Source organism: Orcinus orca, chromosome 15 (assembly GCF_937001465.1).
Source record: "Orcinus orca chromosome 15, mOrcOrc1.1, whole genome shotgun sequence".
Lineage (NCBI taxonomy): Eukaryota > Metazoa > Chordata > Mammalia > Artiodactyla > Delphinidae > Orcinus > Orcinus orca.
In genome coordinates, this window is record NC_064573.1 from 40,204,233 (window position 1) to 40,227,700 (window position 23,468).

Sequence of the window (23,468 nt, forward strand, 5' to 3'; positions counted from 1 at the left end):
GGGAACCCCTAAGGGGTTCTACCAGCCCCTAAGAGGGCTGGTAGACAGTGACTCCGTGGCCAAGCTTAGAGAGCCCAGACCTACTCTCACTTATGTTTTGTTCATTCACAAGCAACTAAGTGATCGTCCCTGGCTATGGGGAAGTAAGTCAAGACTTCAGGAGAACAGCTCGTATGAGCTCTCTTTCTGCAGGTGATTGGTCCTTTGGGACACTTCCCAGATTTCTTTACCCCTGGTTTACTTTAAGGCTTATTTTTGGGAGCAAAATTTCCAAAAATAAGTCAACCACATTCTACAGGATCAGTTTACATTAGTTTGTGGATGCTTCCAGACTTGTGTGGATTGCTGGGGGCAATGAACCCTCAGCACACACCCAGAGTAAACCAAACAAAGCCCTGTGGGATTTATACAAAGTCCACAGACATGCTGCAGCACAGTGGTTTGATGGGATCTGTTTATGTCCATTAGGGGAAAGAGTGGCTGCTTTCCTAAGGCTCTGAGATGCACCACAGTGCCTCTAATGGGTTATGTTCTCATCCGCCTGAAGCGTGAACCTTGCTTTGGTGGATTCCTAACACCCATGTGTCCCATCAGCCAACCTCTCGAGGTCAACAGGCAAACACAGGCCCTGCAGTGCACGTGGTAGTGCTGAAGTGCGCACAATGAAAGGCAGTTCAGAAGGAGGGGGAAAGCCTGTTCTAGAGGCTTCCTGAGACACTTGTGACTACGTAACTCCTAACTGTGCCCCAAAGTAGGTAATGAACTTCTTTCTTCTTCTGAGCCCAAGATAACACCCAAGAAAGAAATACTTTCTTCTACCTAAGCCTCCTCTGTTTTCTGAGCCAGCCAGGCCTGAGAGAGGCCCCCCGACATGAGGCTTTTGGGAAGTGGAAGGGGTGGGTGGTAGCACCGTTCCTTGGGCCAATTCCCTTTGCCCCCCAAACTCACACATACTTTGGATGAACTTCCCCTCCAATACCCCTTCTTCAACCCTCCCTTGCACAGGCCATGATTCTTCTAAAGTTATATAACTTGGGATAAAACAACAGCAACAGCAATGATTCCTAGGCTTGCTGGCATCTTTAAGATGACTGGCTGTGCAGAGAAAGGAAACAGAGGGCTTCTCTATTTGGGACTCAAAGCACACAAGACATTAAGGTACGGCGTGCTTTAAAATTTCCTGACCACGGTAATTCCGTTGATTATTAACGTCCAATTGTGCAAACTCCAATAACATCGTTATTTTACAATTATAAAAGTTTTGAATATTTTCCACTTCAAGGTAAATTACACAGTGGGGCATACTTGTACATCTGGGCAGAAGTACTATATACCTCTCCATGAAAAAAATTATAATAACATGACTTTCACTCTTTTTTTTTAAGACAATAAAATTTAAAACTTGGTCCCTGACAACTAATAGGAAATTAATTGTCTTTGTATGGATCTGCACACGCATCAGTGAAGAAAGCTGTCCCTCAGTCTGGCGGGTAGAGATACTCACACGATGTGGGCCAAGTTGAGTGGTTTCTCAGGCTGGTCAGGGAACATGGGGTGCAAAGGTTCACGGCTGGAAGCACAGCTCAGAGACTTGCTTAATGCATTGGTGAGCTTCTTAGCGGGTGATTTCTGGAAGGAAGAAGAAAGGTTCAAGTGATAACCATCAACATTTATGTAACATTTCATCAGATGATTTGTTTTCATAGTAGATATCCATTCATTCATTCAGGAAATCTTCTTTGATAATCTACTCTAAGTCAAGGATTTTGCTCTTTGCTGGGACCAGAATGTTTGGAATTAGCCACCGGGGTAACTGCCTCGGGCTGCACAGTGTCAGCAAATGCTGTGATAAATGGAAGCAGTCATTGTGCTCAGGACGTCTGAGCTGGGACTTAATGAACAGCAGGGGTCCTTCTGACAAAACTCAGGGGACTGGAAGGTCATTCCAGATGGAGGAAGAACAGGAGACCCTGTTCTGGAGAGGAAAGCAGGAGGGAGACCACTGAAGTCTTATATGCCGCGTCCAAGACTGTGGTCTTTACCTCAAATGCAGAGGGAGACAATGAACAGGTTAAATCTCAGAGATGACCTGATTCTAGAAGGACTGCTTCTCGTTAAGAACAGAAAAAGGTTTGAGAGGGGATAGGAATGGAAGTAAGGAGATGGGTAGGAGGTTTTGTGGGAATCCAGGGGCAAGATGTTTCAGGTGCGGCTGGATACATCCGGTTAGAAGGAAAAGTGGAACTTCAATCTGAGTCTCTAGAATATATGTTCTTTCCAGAGCATCATGCTACCTCTTTTTCATTTGGACCAGTGGAATGTTTATTTTAAAATTTCACAGCCAAGATGATCAAAAATAGCCTACCACATATAATAAATCTTTACCCCAATTTTTCCTTTCTGTGAGAAGCGATTTCTCATTTTGTCACTTTCTTTGACACACAGAGTCCATAACTGGCAACATAACGAAGTGACTTTTGTCCTCATTTTTAAAAGCTAAGTAATGGGAACATTGTCCAAGAAGTCCCTCTTTGGCTTTTGCTAGGAGGTTTAATTCTTCGAACACTTAAAACAGCAGTAACAACAGCTCTTCACCCCATAAACGTTGGGGCTCCTTTGTCCTCGTGAGGAGTCTGATCCTACTCTGTAAAGACATTGTCCTGCCATATAATTGCAGAGTTCAAAACCCCTAAGAAAAGGCTCCTTATCTGACTTTACATAAAGCAACAATTACAAACGATTAGTCTATAATCACCAACCCTCTAGGACTTGGAATAGAACATATTTGAAAATTGGCAATACGCTGACAATAAGAAAATAGAAAGTATTTCCTCCAGCATTCTATACGAAATTGTATTTCATGATCTGTGCTAGTATATCTATTCTCAACATGTGATGGGTGCCAGTAGTGATGGGTGGCATTTGAACTGGCATCAAGCCCTCAGTATACAATGCCTTAGTGAAGAACTCTTACTTGAACTCAGAATCTGACACGTGCTAAACAATTAATATATTTGCACTGAATATCAGTTCCCAATAATAATTCCTAGAAAGAACACTCTGATTTAAAATGTATATTCTCACTACTCAGCCATAAAGAATGAAATAATGCCATTTGCAGTAACATGGATGGACCTGGGGATTATCATACTAAGTGAAGTAAGTCAGACAGAGAAAGACAAATATCATATGATATCAATTCTATGTGGAACCTACAAAAAATGATACAAATGAACTTATTTACAAAACAGAAACACACTCACAGACATAGAAAATAAACTATTGTTACCAAAGGGGAAAGGTGGGCAGGGAGGGATAAATTAAGAATTTGGGATTAACATATACACACTACTATATATAAAATAGATAAACAACAAAGACGTACTGTATAGCACAGGGAACTATACTCAATATTTTGTAATAACCTATATGGGAAAGAATCTGAAAAAGAATAAATATATTATACGTATTATACATATATGTATAACAATCACTTTGCTGTATACCTGAAACTAACACAACATTGTAAATAAACTATACTGCAATTAAAATGCATATCTGAAGACCTTTGTAAAAATAAAATGAGTTACTCTTTAAGTAAAGACTATAGGTTGATTTGAGACACATTAAAATATAGAAAAAATGCTTTTAAAAAGTCTGCATTTTCTTGTGATACAACTATTCCAAGAGGAGTTGGCAGGACTGATGGCACATTCCACGAAAAAGAATCTGTACATAGAGCAATACTTTCACAGAAGCACCAGAACAACATCACTGGATCTGGTCTTTGAGTTGAACTGAGACAGAGGTCAGCAAACTGTAAACCACCTGAACAGCAAGCTCACGGGGGCAAATTCCTCCCATAGACTCAGGGCCATGTGCTCCTGAGAACACTTTCATCACATGGACAGGTCACCTTTAGCAGGTCAGTATCACAGGTCACCTCCAGCAAGTTAGTCACTTGCACTACTCATGAAAAGATGATTTTCAAATATCTCCCCCTCCTCTAAAAAAGTAGAATGAAACAGCATCCTTAAGCCCACACGCTCGCAGGTCTTTCCTTCATGTTCCAGTCATGCAGTTAAGACAACTCCAGAATCTAACTAACAATAATTTTTAGGCGATTCCCACAAACCACCCCCAAACTTGAAAAGAACCTTAACTTACTGTGAAAATGAGATTATGTTCCAGAAGGTGCTTGCTGTTTGGCTGTTACCTAAATCGATACTGAATTATCTGTATTCCAAGAAGTAATATCATTTGAGTCTTCCTATATTTTAAGCCTTAGGAAGCTACACTGGGTTCAGACACAATAAGTAAGAGGTCCCAGTAAGGTGGGGAGTGGGAGGGGAAGGACGGAATGTGAGAGGAGAAGGTAAGCGTGTCGCTTGATTCAGTCACCATGCTTGCCGTTCCCTTGCATTCTGGACGACACTCACACATCCAACTGTAAGTATTGCCTGGACCTTGCCTTACCCAGGACGTGTACTCTTTCATTTGGTGCTGGTTGCTATGGGAACCACCGGCATGTCCCCTCCAGAAGCAGTCCTGACAGAGCTGGTAATTGTGACACTGTTGGCATCGGTAGCGAAATCCCATCATACTCTCACTGTGGCAGTACGAACACTCAACTGGATGGAAGACTGAGGGGCAAGTTAATGAAGAAAAAAACAAGAAAACAAAAGTATGAGCCAGAAGAAGGAAAAATACAGTCCGACAAGAATTGCATTTTTCTGCTGTGCGCCATGATTTCCGATGATCGTCAGTTTTCTCCGAGAGAAGCATTAAGTTTATTCCTAGGCTCTCACTACCCTTTTCCAGCATGTGTGTGGAGGTGGGAGAAACAGAAGGGGATGGAGGATAGGGGTTCTTTTAAGGGCAAATCTCTGTAATTCCATTTGCTCTTCTTACTCCCGTCCCTTATACTACGAGACTATAAATTACCCAAACTGGCTCGCCTTTCCCCCAAATGCTCTCTGTCTCCAGGATATCAGCACAGCTCACGGAAGACTCAGAAACACAACGGATGAACACAGCTGATTGCCCAGTGGGTTGGGAGCAAATATGAGAGAAATGGAAGAGGAGAGGAAGAAGAAAGAAAGGCAAATGGAAGAAGAGTAGAAAAACTGGATGGGAGAATTGAGTTACTTTTTAAAAAATGGAGTAGCTAATGGGCTTATTTAATGAGTGACACTGCTTTTGTTTAACAGATTTTTTTTTTTTTTATTTCCCGAGAGGCAGATGGATAGGGCCCAAAGAGATGAATAAGTTGTCTGAATACAGTTCTAAGTCAGATAGTTCAAGAGACACAACTTCCTTTGGCAGAAAATTTGAATTATAAAGCAGGCAAGGTAAAATATTTGAGATTTGAATCCAAGTAACTGCATGTTATGAGTTAAAGATATCAACAACAATAAGAACAACTCATGCTTTTGGTAAACTTTTTCTCTGGCTATCCAGCCAGGGAAAATACTGCAAATAAAAATAAATAAAGATGAAAAGTAAATTGTAAAAACAAAGACATAACCAGTTTTGAACACACTGTCTTCTGAACCAGCATCATATTCCCTTTTCCTGCCTCCTGGGAAAGGCTGAAGTGAGACTTGAATCTAGGGACAACTGTTCTGGGACAGGGCCTAAGGAACTCATTTCCTGCAACAGGAAATGCTGAGAGAGAAGCCATGAAATGACAAGTTTATAATTGGAAAATGACTAGTTCTTAAACTGCAAAACAGTAATATGAACTCATCGTGCATGATCTGGACCTCGATTGCTCTTTGCTCTAGCAGATGAATAAGAAGCACAAAAAAAAAAAATCTGTGACTGGTAGTGCTTACAGAGAAACTAGTAAGTTCATTCTTTAAATCTTCTCCATGAGCAGAACAGGATAGATTTATAACTTTAACTAAGGGAGATAATTAGGGCAGATGCCAGATGTTCTAAATGGGAATTTAAAATAAGCTAACTTTAACCCCAATGTATATTAAAGATATGTGTAGAAGTTGAGATTATAGTAAGAGATAGGAGATAAATTATTTTCTATTTAAGGCTAGAGAATTCCCAGAGTTAGATTAAACAGTAAATAAGAACATCTAAAGATCAGATGGAGGCAATGGATTGTTCCATGTTTAAATTTCTTTAAACCTTGCTCTGAACTGTATTTTATATTTAAGTTTGGATATGCCAAGAGTAATTACTTTTAACATAGAAATACTTGCTTTTATAAAAACAAAAGCACATGACGAAAGTTACATTACTCATTTCTTTTACATAACTACAACCACTGAAAGCTTACAATTCGGAGCATATGACTAAAGATTAGCAAGGTGCAACCATCCAACTTTTTTCTATCTCCTCCACCTATTCCTGATGGAGTGCCTAGGAAGAAATAGTTAATGCCAGGTATACCAAGAGTAGAAGTTCATACCTAAAACAAATACTAGAAAATGTCACATTCCTTACTGAGGTTCTCTTTCCATTACAGTAAGTTTTTAAGCCACACCTGATTTGTAACTGAGAGGCAGACTGTGAGATTTAATAAATTTTTAGAACAGACAGTCCTAATTGTGCAGTGCACTTATAAGGCCTTACTGATGAGGGAGACAGGTTAGTTCTATTAAAATTCAGAACTACTAAACAGACCTCCCTAAAACAATGACCTTGGCTTAATAATTATAGATTTGAGGCATAATTTCAGTAATGAAAAAAATTGCCTTAGGAGTTTGGGATTAACATATACATATATGTTATTTATATGTATATTAACATACACACATTCCCATATTTAAAATAGATAACCATCAAGGACCTACTGTATACCACAGGGAATTATACTCAATATTTTGTAATAACCTATAAGGGAAAATAATATATATTTTATTTTACATATATATATATATATATATATATAAAACTGAATCACTTTGCTGTACACATGAAACTAATGCAACATTTTAAATCAATTATACTTCAATTTAAAAAAAAGGCTAAAAAAATTGCCTCAGTAGTAACTACTCACCGTTTTCTACATTTGCCAGTCGATGCAGAAGGGGCAGCCAGACCAGGCACTGCGGGGGAGGATCTGACATGAGTGTGTCCAAGAAACCATTTAAGGTGACTTTTTTCTGCATCAAAAAACCCATAAAAATTTAGAATCAAGAATAATCTTAATTTACCTGCTATGTAAATATCATTTGAGATAGAAGAAACAAGACATTCAATTAACCTCTAATAAATAAACAGCTTGAAACTAGTTCTGAATTTAAAACATTAATTGCTTTTTATATTTAAGCCTACATAAGACTGGATTATCTCCACTGAGGCTGAGTCAATATTATCACAAGGAATAAAACAATTCTGAGGGGATCATTTTCATACATGAGGGACAGTATGAAAATGGTGAGGAAAGATGGAGAGTAGACATTCTCCATAAAATTTTACCCAATAGTACATCACAGCACACTCGACAATTCCCGTATCAGTCTTCTAAATTTGTAGAACAGCTTCCCTTTCAAAGCTCCTCAACTTCCATAAGGACTAAATATTTTGTGGTTAATGTGAATGGTTCTGCTATACAAGATTAGGAGTGAATCCTGTTCGGAGGGAGCTATCCTTCCCTGTTAGAAAAGAACACTCTAAATTAAAAAAAAATTCTCTTCTCTACTTTCTTTATGTATATTTTCTTACAATTCAGTCGGATTCTGTGTCATTATCCTGGGCTTTTCTGATGCAGAAAAGAAATGTATTTTATCTATAAGTATCTTTCAAAATGAAAAAACAAGAAGTTATATTAATATATGATATTTTCATAGTATGAATGACAAAAAATCTACATGCAAAAATCACTACTTTATTTAAATTTTTGAATTAGAATATCAAGGTGGATGGGATAGTTTTATATTTTTAGATAAGAAATCAGCCCTGAAGAGCTACAGTGCCTTTTCAAGGCTTAAACCTTACACTTGTCCTTGTAATTCACAAAACAACTGTCTTGGTACCCTTCTATTAATGTTTTCTTATTGGCAGATATTTACAGTTTTAGCTTTACCTCATAATACTAAATATGCTTTTTATAGGGTTGTTATTAGCATTATAATTAAAAGATAAATTATGTAAAGTATAAGTAATGAGACAGTAGTTTTTCAAAAGCTACTACAATTCATATGTCTAAAATAATACTGTGTTTCAAACCAATCACTTGGGGCAGCTTTGCAATGAAGCAATTAAAGCAATTTTGGAATTTCATCATTCGAACTGCTGCTATAGCCAGTTTATGAAGCACAAAAATAAACTGGTCTTATTATTTTTATTAGTGTTGCCTCTTTTTGTACTTTACATGATTTTATCTATTTTGACCATTCATCATACTGGCTAAAAATCACTACTGGATGTCAAGAAATGCTACTATGATTTCCACATACATAAATTTCTCATCATTGAGGGTATATAAAAGATTATATAATGGGCAGTCTCTAGGATATTTCAAAAGGAATTTTGAGCAATGGTAACATCCTATAAATTTTTTTGAATAGATAAATTCTATGAGATTAAAAAAGTCCTATTATTCTGGCTGACTTTTAATGAGAAATATTCTGAGGCATTAGTATATTTCCTGAGGATTCTACAATGCACTACCTAAAATCAACAAATGTACAAACAAACAAGTAAATCCAGGGGCAGAGAGAGCAGTTTGGGTTTTAATGCAATAGGCCAGGCAATCGAGGATGATGAGGAGAGAGATCTGAGAAAATTCTAGAAGGTGAAATCAGTAGGACTTGGTGATTGATGAGAAGTTCTGGGTGAAGAAGTTGTATAGAAGGAGGCTTAGGTGAATGGATCCATTCTGAGGTCACCAACTCGAAAGGCAAAGGGAACTCCAAAGAGGAGTATGCTTTAGCTGGGGACAGAGGCCAGGTATCTAAGCCAGCCTGGGGGTGAGGGCGTGGGAAAGGCCAGAAAGGCTTCCTGGGTGAGAACCCATCCTCCTCACCGCCCCACCCCCGCCCCGCCCAGCGGCAGTAGAGTTTGATACTTAAAGTATCAAGCCATCCCTTCTCTTATTGAGTGTATGGATACATTTATAATTCTACATAAATCCATGACCTACGGGGATGCCCAAGGCACCACCTTTGACCTCTTAGATCACCAAGTAAACAGACAGATGAGGTTTACTAGCTGGAGGTAAATGCAGCTTTTCAGTGGCTGCTAAGCACTGATTTCTTATTTAACGGATCCTTTTAGAGGACATACTTGGTTAGTTCGGATTTTTAAAAATTGTAAACAAATCTTCAGTTTATGGATTTCTAAATCTCCACTATGCTGCGCTGAAGAATAGTTCTAGACATGTAGATTTTCCACATGACTGGAGAGATATAAACACGGAGAGTCCCCCAAACTAAGCAGCTTCCCTTGGCTGACTTGTACCACCCCCAGTTAAAACATGTTGCTCTGAGCCCCAATGTAGTGGACGATTTAGGGCCTCCCAGATGGCATGGGGCATATGCTGTGATTCCTTTCTTGTCTCCTTTGCTAAATTGGTGAAGCTCGGTGCTGGGTCAGACTCATGTTTCATGTGAGGCTGAGTAACAATTCAACCCTTTTGATAGTGTGGTGGTAATAATGTTTCCGAGGGTATAGCGTTGCTGTAGGGGTTAAATTAGACAATGCAAATAAAGAACTTAGCATGATGCCTGGTTCATGGTCAGGAAACACCACCTATTATGATTATCCAAATGTGTTGAGTTCAGTTACTGACTCAGAGGTCATTTGTCAGAAGCTGGAAGATACACTACAAGTTACCATGAAGAAGTAGTGACTTGGAGTGACACACAGGAGAGCAGCCACTGAGAGATACTTCCTGAAACAAGTTTTCTCCTACCTGTTGAGAGAAACAGGATCTAGCTGACTGTTCTGTGTAACCAAATGAAGGCCCTTCAAACACTGCTGTGGGTAGTTTGAGAACTTCCCGCAGGAACTGATCGTATCGTCCATAAACCATCACCCCACTGGAGTCAGAAATCATTGAGAAAATATCTGATGGATGGAAAAGGAAAGATCTTTATTCATCACATAAAGATTCCCCACTGTTTTAGTTCAATATATCTACTGCAAATAACAAAAAACGTGGCAGAAACTAAATATTTAATTTATTATGAAAGAATAATATGAAAACTAGTTTTTATGCTGAGATATTCCTGGCATGGTGTTTTCTCTGGTGTCTTTCTGTAGATGATTCTGGAATAGTGCATTAACTAGTAATTTGGATAAAATTAGCATATTTTGATAAGACAGAGAACATCACATTTTTAGTTTGAGGTCAATTATCAATCATATATAACTCGACGGGAGGCATTTTTGTACATGTGAGAAATATGCTTACCTCTTTTGAAATACACAATGAAAATATTACGACAATGTTAGGGTGTGTGTGTATCTAGCAAGTGAGCTATTTACCCGTCTATATTGTCACTAAAACGTTTGGGTTTTGGTTTAAGATATTGAAAAATGAAAGACATAATGGGGATAAGGATGCAATGAAAACACTTGATTAACTTCCCACAGAAGCAGAAAACTTCCTATAAATCACAGTGTTCTGGGTGGAAGGCAATTGATTTATGGGGAAGGGTCTTTTGCCTCATGCAGCCGAGAGGAAGCCTGGCCTTGTCAACGATCAGTGAGGTAAAGTCAGGGTTCCAGGTTATTCTCAGCAGAGCCACTGGCTTCACTGAGCCTCTTTTCTTCAGTTTCTGCCACTGTGGGCACTTAATGAATATTACTGGCATAATTTCCCAAGGTACTCTATAATTCCTCTGTGGAGATCACTACTGGAAGGAAAGGGTTGGCTATTATATGGTTTGTCACCATGCTAGATTGTAACTAGGCCAGCACAGCTGCTGGGATAAACTGTTGTAAAGTCAATATGCTACCTCTGCTCATTTTGGACTTAATTTTTCAAGGTCAAAATGTAATCTGGGGGCATTGTTTTACACCGCAGCCAGATGTTAAGCATATTATAGGCTTTTATTGGATTATGTTTTGAGGATGTGAATTGGCTCTCATTTTCTTTAAATAGTCCACTTACAAAGGGTTTCTATTGTGTTTAAAATAGTTAATCAATTATGAAGCTACAGCAATTCTACATGAGCAACAAAAATTAATGTTGTTCTCATTCACTTCCACAATATTGTTTACTTAGTGAATTTCATCTCTCATGTTTCATTATAACTAGTCAAAAAAAGAAGTTGCCAACAGCAAAAAAAACCCCAAAAAACCAAAAACAAAACTCTTGTATAATTCCACATATAGAAACTCAAGAATTCCAATCAAAAGGAGGAACAAGAAACCTTGAAGAGGTAAGTGTACTTGCTCATTAAAGCTGCCATGTTGTTTGTTTGGGGGCCGGGTGGTTAACTGTCATTTGGCCATCCTGTTGAACTTCTAGATTTGGATTTTCTAGGCCAGTTGAAAAGTAGCTTAGGCTTTTCAAATCTCCCACTGAAATAATTTCAACAACATCTCTAACTAGAGTAAAAGCAGAAGGGGTACCAACAGTGACCTTTCACAAACTTGAAGCTAATATTAAATTCATTGGTACTGATAAAGTTCTACCAAGTAACAGCCAAACTAGGGCTAAGTCCCTGGGATTAAAGGGAAGTGGCTGTTAATGACCACTCAGGTTTTTAAAAGGAAATGAGGGGACTCTGAGGAAGCTCTCAACATGGTATGTGTTTGTACCTTAATCTTGGGCCCTCTGTTTTATATATATATATATATACACACACACTCATATATATACACACATATATATACACATATATGCAATATTCTTATAACATGGAATATATGTGTATCTATACAATACAGAGGGCTGTTTCAAGGATTAAGCTAGTTACTAGATGAAAAGCACACAGATGCGTACTTGGCACCTTGTATATGGTACAGAGATGTTATCTGTTTTTATTATTAATTTTATATCACACTTTTCTGCCATTTACCTTGTATGTTTAGACTTTGCCTCTCCAATAGGACTGTTCTATAAGGTTCTAAATCATAGTCTAAATTACCTTTGTGTTTCCTGCAGCACCTTACAATGATACTTCAGAAGGACTTACATTCATTGATTTATTAAACTAAAATTAACTTGGCACCTAATAAACATGAAATTGTGCTAAGCAATGGTTATACAGAAAAATCAGGACATAGTTCTTGCCCTCTGGGAGGTCCCAGTCTATTGGGGATGACAGAGATGTGGTTGCATCCTGGATGACACGACATCATGTACGGTGACAAGGTGGTGTGAGTACAGGAGTGGTAGGGTGTACAGGGTGCAGCAGGAGCTCAGAGAGAGGGTTCCTAGAGCGAGGATTGAGTCAGGGAAGATTTCCTTACAAAGGGGACTTCTAGGCCAAGTATAAAGAACTATCAGTAATGAAGGAGGTACTGAAGAATTAAAGACAGGCCAGCAAGTTAGAAATATTACCCTGGAGGTAAGCTTGGAGGCCGAACAACCTGTTCAGTAATAGAAACTCAGGAAATACAAGGTGTTTGCCATGAACAAGCCCTCCCCAGAAGCTTTAGAATAGCACCTGACTTTCCAGGCTTATTGCACTGGATTCAGAATTCCTTAAGATCCTTAACAGCCTATAATCAGACCAAAACCAGTTTGACAGAAACAGAATATATTATATTAGGTCCGTTTATGTACAGGTAGCTATGTCCCACACCTGCAGGGTGCGCCCTCACACTCTCTGCTGCCTGGGGTACCTGATGAACACCCTGCATATTGGTTCCTGGTGGACCTGAGTACTGGAAATTGGGATGCAACATAGGGGTTGTTGTCCCTTTTAAAGTATTTAAAGCAGCTTTTAAAACTCAGCTTTAAAATTTCTGCTGTTTTCTACTTTTTTGCTTTTTAAAATTTCTAAATTATTTTCAGCCAACTCTTCTTGCCCTGTGTTCTCCAACATGAAGGGACTAGTTGGAATGAACTAAATCTCTTTCATTCCTATGCACAAAAATAGAAAAACTGCCAAACAAGCGTAGTTGGCATATTGGCGTAAAGTGAATTAGAATTTAAAGAAGGAAAATCCCAAGACATTCCATATCCTTTCATTTTATTTTTCTTATTATAAAGGCAATGCTTATTATAAAATCATTACTCCGCCTGTTTTATGATTAAATGCAAGCCAGCAAAAGAAGATGAAAGAAAACCCACAATTCCACTTACCAAGAGTCAACCATGGTAAATGGGAGTGTTTCCTTAATTTCTCTTTCTGATTTTTCATTGTTGATGTATAGGAATGCCAGAGATTTCTGTGCATTAATTTTGTATCCTGCAACCTTACCAAATTCACTGATTAGTTCTAGTAGCTTTCTGGTGTCATCTTTAGGATTTTCTATGTATAGTATCATGTCATCTGCAAACAGTGACAGTTTTACTTCTTTTTAAATTTGTATTCCTTTTATTTCTTTTTCTTCTAATTGCCGCGGCTAGGACTTTCAAAACTATGTTGACTACGAGTTGTGAGAGTGGACATCCTTGTCTTGTTCCTGATCTTAGTGGAAATGCTTTCAGTTTTTCACCATTGAGCATGATGCTTGCTGTGGAGGGGAAGCTGGGACAAAGTGAGAGAGTGGCATGGACATATATACACTACCGAATGTAAAATAGATAGCTAGTGGGAAGCAGCCGCATAGCACAGGGAGATCAGCTCGGTGCTTTGCGACGACCTAGAGGGGTGGGATAGGGAGGGTGGGAAGGAGGCTCAAAAGGGAGGGGATATGGGGATATATGTATATGTATAGCTGATTCACTTTGTTGTACAACAGAAACTAACACAGTATTGTGAAGCAATTATACTCCAATAAAGGTCTATTTAAAAAAAAAGTCAAAAAAAAAAGTCAACCATGGCTGTCTGTGGGTGGATTTGCCCATATTTGTTCATTCAGCCAATGAACATTGTTCATTCTGTTTGAACAATTCAATTTGTTCATTCAATCACTGAAATATTGGTGACTAAGGATACTCATTTCTGATTAACATTTTGGAGAGGTTCTTCCAACCAAACTGCTTTTAGCTAAATTGTTTTGGGCCAAATTGCTTTCAACTGACTTACCTTGAAATCATTAAAACTACCTTTCTGGGATTAACTATACAGTGACTCCTCATTCAGAGAACTGGGGCACGTTCAGGTCTGCTGCTCTGCCAGAAGGTACCGTGAAATGTCGTGATCACACAGTCTGTTTCTCTACAGAATTTGTGACTCTTTGAAGCTTATTTCTGCACACTGGAGAAGAGTTTCTTTCCAATGGGACTCGTGCATTTGTGACTTCTTTCACTGAGCTGCAGAGGATTGACTTTGGCCCCTGGAAAGCATGCACGCTTTGCTCACTGATCGTGGGTATTTGGTGAATGATGGCATGGGGTGAGAAAACAGCACTGGAGCAGTTACACTGTTTGCTTTGAAATCCCAGACTTGTGGGAGAACTTTGAGGGATTTGACAAGTGGTAAAGATCTGCTCGAACACTTAGTTATATCTTGAATTTTGTAACTGTGCTGATGTCATGTGTTGCTTACCTGACAACCATCCCCTTCAGCTTTACTGGCCCCAAATTTCATCCTGGGCTATGGGAAAGCAGTGGCCCTTCTCAGCCCAGGAGGTTAGAACGACTGGAAGACTCCCTGACCATCAGGGGCATTCCTTTCCTGTCAGCAGTGGTTGATGTAGTAATTGGTCTGTGATGCCACCCTGGCCATGAGACGTAAGGGCTGGGGGCCTCTGGAGTGGGTGTGACTCCTGAAATTGCTGTACTCCCTTTTACCTTCAGGAGAAGGATAAAATCTGACACAGAGGAGAGCTGAGTGGAAAGATGGGAAGCACCTGGGTCCTTGATGGTCCGCATGAACCTGGTTAGTGAAACGCTCTGAGGAGTTCTGAAGCGCAGAAAACTGGTTTTCTCAGTTTTCCTCAAACTTATTTTATTAAGGGACCCTTTTCTCCAAGTACCTAACATTGAATAAGTATTTGGAAATGTTTCTTAAGACTCTGGAAAAAACCTTTACCTACTGTCCTCAGCATAAGTGGCCAAGGGTGACATGGGGTCAGTAGGCAAGGCCCTCAGGAGTTTCTTCTTCTGCCCTGGTTCATTTTGCTAAACTTTCTCTTCCCAGCCTAACCCTGAAGGAAATGCTTTAGGGATTACTCTAAGTTATTTTTTTAAAAAGGACATTTTTTCTGCCACCTTCTAATTTAGCTGTTATCCTCAATCAAGTACTGAGGTAGATGTCTTTAAAGTTTTACATCTTTCAGGCTAACTGAAGAGAGACTAAACTGGACCTTGTAGGGTCTGCTTGGGCTTCTCTGAAACTTGAGTGCACTTGGCTGGTCCATGAAAGGAGGTTCCTGGGAGTGAGGGAAGATGTGTGGTTATGTGGGGTTCCCCTTATCTACTGCTCCAATGACATAACTCTTCTTGGAACATGTCTGGGGAAATTCCAAAGGAATAAAGGTCCCCCCCCACCCCGACCCCGGTATCCTTCTTTATTCTTCCTCTGTTAGTGCATCAAGAAGCAAGAGATTACATTCAGCAGCGGACAGGCAGCAGGTGACAAAAGAGCCTAAAGGCTGTGAGTCATGGAGGCCTGCAGCCAACAGGGACCCTACAGGTACCTAACAAAATCCCCAGGTTTAGGATGGAGAAGGAAGTTGAGGACTAAAGAAGTGAAGTGATTTCCACAGAATAATCAGCAAATTAATCACACAGCTGGGCCTGCAACCTGGGACTCCCAGTTCCCATGACAGGGCTCTTTGTCATACGGCATTATAACTCAGACTCATAATATTTAGGGGAAGGGAGAGGGTTACATGACAATTTCTCTTCAAAACAGCCACCTATACATGATTTTAAACTAGTTAGAAATGAAAATGCTTGCCCGCTATACACCCACTCTAGGCCTACTGAATCAGAAATTCTGGAAATGAGATCCCAGAAATCCATTTTTTTTTTAAAGCCCTCCAGGTGACTCCATATACACTAAAATTTGAAAACCACTGGTGTATGGGGAAAAAGTCAGGGTTCAATTCCTGGTACCATCTGTGATTAACTCTCTCTGTCTCAGCTTCTTTACCTAAAACATGCGAACAAATCAGAAAACTCTCACTTTTGTTGGTTAAAAAACTACCACATTTAGTGACAAAATGTACACAAAAGGCCCATAATCACTCAACACTCTAGCTATCATGTCTTTATTGGCATCAGTTAATTCTCAGTTTATAGTTTCTGTACATAATTCCTATGCCTACACTCTGGCAACGTCTACTTTGGAAACTTTGGAGTGCCCAGTGATTTGAACAGCATTGGTGGAGAAGAATGAGGAATTGTGCCGGGAACTTTGGCTTGAGATGATCGAGAAACGGAAGGTTGCCCAACATGGTCTTCGTCTCTCTATGGTGATGGACTTATGCCTGTGAGGCAGTTCTACAGTAAATGAATGTGAAAGAATGTATATCTTACTTTAGTATCATGAACAGTCTAACTGGTGATCCTCAACAGGTTATAAAAAATAATAATCCATACGTAGAAAGAAAACATTCATTTCATTGACATTAATCTAATATGAAAACATTTCTAAGACAAAATCCAAGGATCAACGAAGATTATATTTCAAACAACTCTCATAGAATGAGGAAAGTCAGAAATGGTCAGGGGGACCTGGCAGGAATGGGGTAGAGGAAAACGTGGTATACAGGAGGGGTAAGCAAACAGAGATGCAGAGAATAACTTACATCTTAATTTGTCCATGATCTTCCCTCCACACAATGTGGCTAAAGCCATTTTGACAGCAAATACTGAAATTTTACCATGGCCTTCCCTGTTTAATGATGATAGAAAAAAAGAGATGTCATGTGAAGAACGTCCAATAACACAGTCTGACATTTTCTGTTCTGTAGAAACCATACGACAACAGAGCTGCATGCATTACGTGAACATATCCATTTTAAAAAAGGTTATGAATACAATTCAACACATGTTTCTGAAAAACTCCTCTATTCGATGTTTCCTTTTTTCAAGAGATTGCAGAATCTTTAAGTTATTCTTTGTCTATGCCCCTTGCTCAAAGCATAGACTGGTAGCCATAGAAATATGTGCTATTTACCTGAAGATGAAAATTATAGAACATTCTTTTCACTTTGGGTTTCATAAAATAATTTTATGTGTGATGATGCCACAGTTTCTATAATTTATTTAAACAAGGCTTCAGAAAAATCTTAAGTTGTGTGTGTCAGGTAATTGCTGAATTTTAAAAGAGTTAGGGTTAATATGGAGACGTTTTCATCACACTTTTTTTTTCAACAATTATTTCCTACCCACAAGCCAACTGTCCTTAAAAGTGATACATTTACTTTTCAAAGGGAGTTGGTATTTTAAAGGGGCAAAAGTAAGAGCTCTTTTGAATAGTTCTCCTACCTAAATGACATGAGAGCAGTCAAATCTTTGTTGATTCAAGAGGTATAACTAACTTGTCCTTCACAAAATGTGATATAAAGGGCATTCTATAAGAAGTAGAATATTTCTGCTCAATGATTTTTCCAGCTGGAATAAACTGTTTATTATATCCTTGGAACCAGAAGTGTATCATATTAGGAATTCATTTCTTTGGTGGTTGCTACTCTTAAGAATGATCAAAAGAGTTATTTAAAATAATAATGTAGCTGAAAGGTAAGTAGAGTCTGTATTGACAAGGGTTTAGTATATAGAATAAGTAATTTATATGAATAAATTCAGATATGTGACATATTAGAAGAATAAGACATCATAAATTATTGTGTCTTTGTCCCTTACTAGACTCCAGAGAGGAATCATTTGTTATTCATCTTTGTTGCTGTCATTCTTAGCATAGTACCTAGAAGGCAGCTAGGCAGAATGCAAAACTGACCCAGTCTTATGTGCTAGTGACTATCCTGTTTATATTTCTAAGCCTAAGCACCAGACTTACATAATTACATATTAGAAATCTTCACTTGGATATCCTGCATCAAACCAAGTATATTCAAAGTAGAACTCATTATCTTTCAAAGCCCTCTCGTAATACTCTGACCAACTAAACTACTAACCTGCTCTTCCTCCTGCAGTCCCTCTTCGGGTTGTCAGAATCACCATGTACCTAGTTACCCAGAAATGAATTTTTGGCAAGAGGTCACCCTTGATTTTTTGCTCTTCCTTAATTCACTACCAACCAAATAAATGTTTGAGGTACTCAGATATACCCACTTCACTGTATATTAAACCCACTTCCTTCTTTCCCTTCCGACTGCCATGGCTTCTATCAGCTCTTGCTTTAACACTGTAATAACTTCTTTTTTTTTTTTATAAATGTATTTATTTTATTTTTGTCTGCGTTGGGCCTTCGTTGCTGTGTGCGGGCTTTCTCTAGTTGCGGCGAGCGGGGGCTACTCTTCCTTGCGGTGTTCGGGCTTCTCATTGCGGTGGCTTCTCTTGTTGCAGAGCACGGGCTCCAGGTGTGCAGGCTTCAGTAGTTGTGGCATGTGGGCTCAGTAGTTGTGGCTCGCGGGCTCCAGAATGCAGGCTCAGCAGCTGTGGCACACGGGCTCAGTTGCTCCAAGGCATGTGGGATCCTCCCGGACCAGGGCTCGAACCCGTGTCCCCTGCATTGGCAGGCAGACCCTTAACCAACGCGCCACCAGGGAAGCCCTGTAATAACTTCTTAAATGATCGCTCTGCTTGCACACTCATATCACAGATCTGACCATGTTACAGTCAGAGCCCTGTATTCGCGGTTCTGCATCTGCGGATTTAAGCAACCGTGGGTGGATCTAGGGGTTGTCTGTAGGAGACTTGAGCATCCCCGGGTTTTGGTATCAGTAGGCGGTCCTGGAACCAAACCCCTGCAGATACCGAGGGATGATGGTACTTCATTATTTATAACCCTGTTGCCTCCGTTTGCCCGCGGGATATAGTTCTAACCTTATCTGTTTTCTCCAGGCTCATCTGCTACCATTTCTGTTGCACTCCACACCACAGTGCCCTGTCAATGCCCTTCCCCCTATGCTCTGCTCAGGACTCTCCCACACATTCATGGAGTCTCAGCTCAATATCATCATTCACTCTGCTCCGAAAACAGTTCTTCCCCCGATGTGGAAGCAATCACTCTTCCCTTTACTTTTACCTATTATTTGGCATCTGTCACTCACCTATCACCGAATGACCTTGATTTGTTTATTTACGTGTCTGCATGTATTTCGACTCCACACTGTGAGATCCTTGGGGGCAGAAATTATGTCCTCTCAATTAACTGAATTCCCAGTGCCTCACACTTTGTCTCACATAGCGTTAGTGAACAATAAATTCCTTATATTAATTAATGACTATTAATCATTATAATAGGTGCCCTAGAATTTTGATTAAGTGGTTCACTAATTTTGGGGCAGGTAGCTGTAATAAAAATGCAATGATTTTGTAAAAACCACCTCATTCAAAATTATTCCATATCCCCTGCATTCCCAATTGCACGGATAACTGGAAGTATCAATAACTTTATTTTAGGAAGTAATTAGCTTCTCTTCCTAAGCTGAAACATGGTTCAAGTAATAACAGGAGAGTCTACAAAGTGTGGAAGAATAGGAGTAATATAGTGATAAAGTAATCTTCAAAATGCAGAGAAATTGAAGAGTATTATATGTGAGACCTCAAGAGCAAATGCAAGTTTCTTTCAATGAGTCAGAGAGAACAATTTATTTTTATTTTTTATGCAGTTCACATTTTCAACATTTACTTTAGAGTAGTTTAAGATCTGTAAAACCCAGTGCTTTGAAATGGTCTGGGGTTAATTTCAGGATTAATTTCCATATTTTTTTCCACATCTTTATTGGAGTATAATTGCTTTACAATGTTGTGTTAATTTCTGCTGTACAACAAAGTGAATCAGCTATATGTATACATATATCCCCATATCCCCTCCCTCTTGAGCCTCCCCCCCACCCTTCCTATCCCACCCCCTAGGTGGTCACAAAGCATCGAGTTGATCTCCCTCTTCTATGCAGCAGCTTCCCACTAGCCATCCATTTTACATTTGGTAGTGTATATATGTCAATGTTACTCAGAGAGGACAATTTAACTCAAGAAAGAGGACAGACCACAGATGATTTTGGGACAGAGAGCTCTCCAGAGGATGAAATGATGATAGCTCGCGGGTGAATTCTTAAACCTTAGCTTTTAATGCAGAAGGTCCTAGGGAGATTACCAGTCCTGTATTGTTGCTGGAAATGCAAGATTACTGCTATTAAACCCAAGAGTGGTTGTATCAGAGCTATTTTGCCAAATCGACATAATAAATCTAGATAAATCACCCAGTGGAGGGCGGCTCAATGAGAGTTTTGCAGGAACTGAAGGGTGAAATTAGGTCACTGGAATTTACTGGTATGTAAGCTACTATGTCAGATTGCAAATGTGACCCCTGTCACAAAGAAGGATTCAGGGGTATGCATGAATGTACACCGTGGGAAGCACGCCAGTACCAGCGGAGTTCAGACCTTGCTCAGCCCTGGCACTGGATAAACCTTTAAGGAGTTGAATGAGTGAGTGGAGATGGTGGACTTGGCTATGGGGAATGGAGGCACCAAAGAGTTAAATACAAAGGGATCTTTTAAAAGAACATTTTCAGTAGATATAACAGGATGAAGAAAAGGGGTGGAAAGAGAAAGATTTTCTAAAGGTCTTTGACAAGGTTCCACACCAAAGGCCATTACTTAAACAAAGTCACCTTGGGATCAGGGTCCCTATTTTGTTGTGAAAAAAGAATTGGCATTGACACCGGAAGCAAAAATTAGGGAGAAGGTGGTACATCCCGAATGGAGAATGTAAGAGCTATTCTCATTAGGAATCTTCCTTAGTGGGGGCAGTTTGACTCATGAACAGTCAGTGAAATCTCCTAAGTATCTAAGAAGTGAAAAGTCAAGCTCTTGAGGATGGATAACAGGAAGCTCCTAGGAGTCTTGGGCAAACAAGCAGGAAAGCGGCATATTGTTCCAAAGTGAGTTCTGTACATGCAATGCCTCTAGGAGTAAAGTGGTTAAACGGCACATATGGAATGTCGGCACAATTCAGGAGGTAGACCCACCAGAGTGTGCTGAGGATGAAAAACGTAGATTGTCCCTAATGCTGCAGGGCAAATGGTGCTCCAAGAGGAGCACTAGAAAAAGTCTCCACGCTTGTCTTGCTTTTATGAAAAGCTACGGCCACAGCACACCTCCAATTTCATGTGTAGTTCAGATTGCCACCTCAAGAAACAACAGATGCCATATGATCCAGCAATCCCACTCCTGGACATGTACCCAGAAAAACTCTTAATTTGAAAAGATACATGCACCCCAATGTTCATAGCAGCACTATTCACAGTAGCCAAGACATGGAGTCAACATAAATGTCTGTCGACAGAGGAATGGATAAAGAAGGTATGGTACGTAGATACAATGGAATATTACTCAGCCACAAAAAAGAATGAAATAATGCCATTTGCAGCAACATGGATGGACCTAGAGATGATCATACTAAGTGAAGTAAGTCAGAAAGAGAAAGACAAATACCATATGACATCACTTTTATGTGGAACCTAAAAAAATGATACAAAGGAACTTATTTACAAAGCGGAAACAGACTCACAGACATAGAAAACAAACTTAGGGTTACCAAAGGGGAAGGAGGTGGGGGAGGGGTACAGTAGGAGTTTGGGATTAGCAGATACAAACTACTGTATATAAAATAGATAAACAACAAGGACCTACTGTATAGCACAGGGAACTATATTCAGTATCTTGTAATAAACCATATGGAAAAGATTATGAAAAAGAAATATATATATAAAACTGAATCAATTTGCTGTACACCAGAAACTAACACAACATTGTAAATCAACTATACTTCAATAAAAAAAAAAATTAAAAAAAAAAGAAAGCGGCAACAGAGCCAAATGTGTTTGAGAGTACTGTCTGCAGTGTACAGTGTACACTGGATACAGCATACAGTGTAGCCATTAGAATCATCGACTTTTAGGGCAAGAGTGAGCCTTAGAATCAGTGATCAATGACATGACCACATAAGCTTTTATTTGCGAATGAAAGCTGCTAGTGTAAAAGGTACAGTAAAAGCTTTAAAAATAAGTTTACTACCAGCCTATCATTTTTATTAAAAAAATAATTTTACTTTTAAAGTAAAACAAAATTTTACTTATTTTAATGTTTTCTCTTTCAATGTAGAGAGAGAACAAAAGGCATATACATATTTTACTCACTTCCCCCTCACTATTTGTTTTTTTGCATCATGAAATAGATTTTTTTTAAGCCAATTATCCTGAAGCTTTTGCCTTGGCAAATTTTACTTTCCTGTTCTAGCTCGACATCAAAATTACCCAATTAAATTGTTATCTTGGTATTTAATTAACACCTAAAAGGATATTTAAGAGAACCAGCAAATTATCAAAGGTAGAAACTAAAATTGCTTCACTAATCAATGTTTCTTTAAATTGTTAATTTCCTTTTATACCTTGTTTGCTCATTCTGAAAAATTTCAAATTTTCCTACAGGATATCTGATTGAAAATGGGAAAAGGAAAGCACTTACCCTTTGGTTAAATATATATATATATGGAGACTGGTAGAGTGTCTGTCTTAAAAACATGCATTACTTCAAAGTTTGACATCATCACAGAAAATGAGTAACTGCTTTATGCTGGGCTTTTTCCATGACTATACAAAGAGACAAACTGACTTCTTTTAACTAAGATACTACTTTTAGGGAAAAGTTGTCTGGGAAGGAAAATCTACTTTTGACAAGAAAGAAAAAGAACAAATAGATACTAATAGGTCTGGGATGGTAGGCTGAAGTTGGAACTGTACAAATTTAATAAACAAGAAACCTCAATTAAATAGTCAGGAGGCCAGCAGGGGGCGCTCTCCTGCCCTGCGATGATAACAGAGCCCAACCGGAAAAAGAAAGACTCCTTTCCTGGGAAGGACTCAGCCAATGAAAAGCCATGGACTCCTTGTTTACTACAGCCCTCCCAACTTCCTTTCCCCCTCTATAAAAGTGCTCTCCTTCCCTTGCCCTGTGGGGACTCTCCAGGATTGCAGACCCTGAATAGCAATTCCTTGTTGATCCCGAATAAACCCTTTATTCTCCCCTTTCTGGAGAAATAACTGGTAGTCTATTTGCTTTAGGTCAACAGAAACAGAATATAAAATTTCTCCAAGTTCCCAAGAGAGTTCCCTGTTTGAAATTACAGAACCCCAGGACAAATATCAAGTCCCTGAAAGTGAGATTGAATCCTGACCGATTCTTTTTTGAACAGGCTCAAGGAATTATTTCTCTATTTAAGAATACTAAAACCAGGAGTTCTTCTCTTACCAACATATTTCACCAAAGCATTTGGAAAGCATTTATGATAAGCAAAGGCC

General features: G+C 39.2%; 1 protein-coding gene across 30 annotated transcripts in view; it reads right to left on the reverse strand.

Annotated features, from left to right (window-relative positions):
* The window catches only part of DTNA (dystrobrevin alpha), a 390,891-nt gene that overhangs the window by 61,672 nt on the left and 305,751 nt on the right, over positions 1-23,468 (reverse strand). For all 30 annotated transcript variants that reach the window (XM_033435206.2, XM_033435230.2, XM_049697961.1 and 27 more), the window contains 5 exons: positions 16,786-16,871; positions 9,878-10,032; positions 7,019-7,124; positions 4,477-4,643; positions 1,505-1,629 (listed from right to left, as the gene is read on the reverse strand). In XM_033435206.2, the coding sequence (XP_033291097.1) occupies positions 1,505-1,629; positions 4,477-4,643; positions 7,019-7,124; positions 9,878-10,032; positions 16,786-16,871 (639 nt within the window). The remainder of the gene's footprint in view (positions 1-1,504; positions 1,630-4,476; positions 4,644-7,018; positions 7,125-9,877; positions 10,033-16,785; positions 16,872-23,468) is intronic.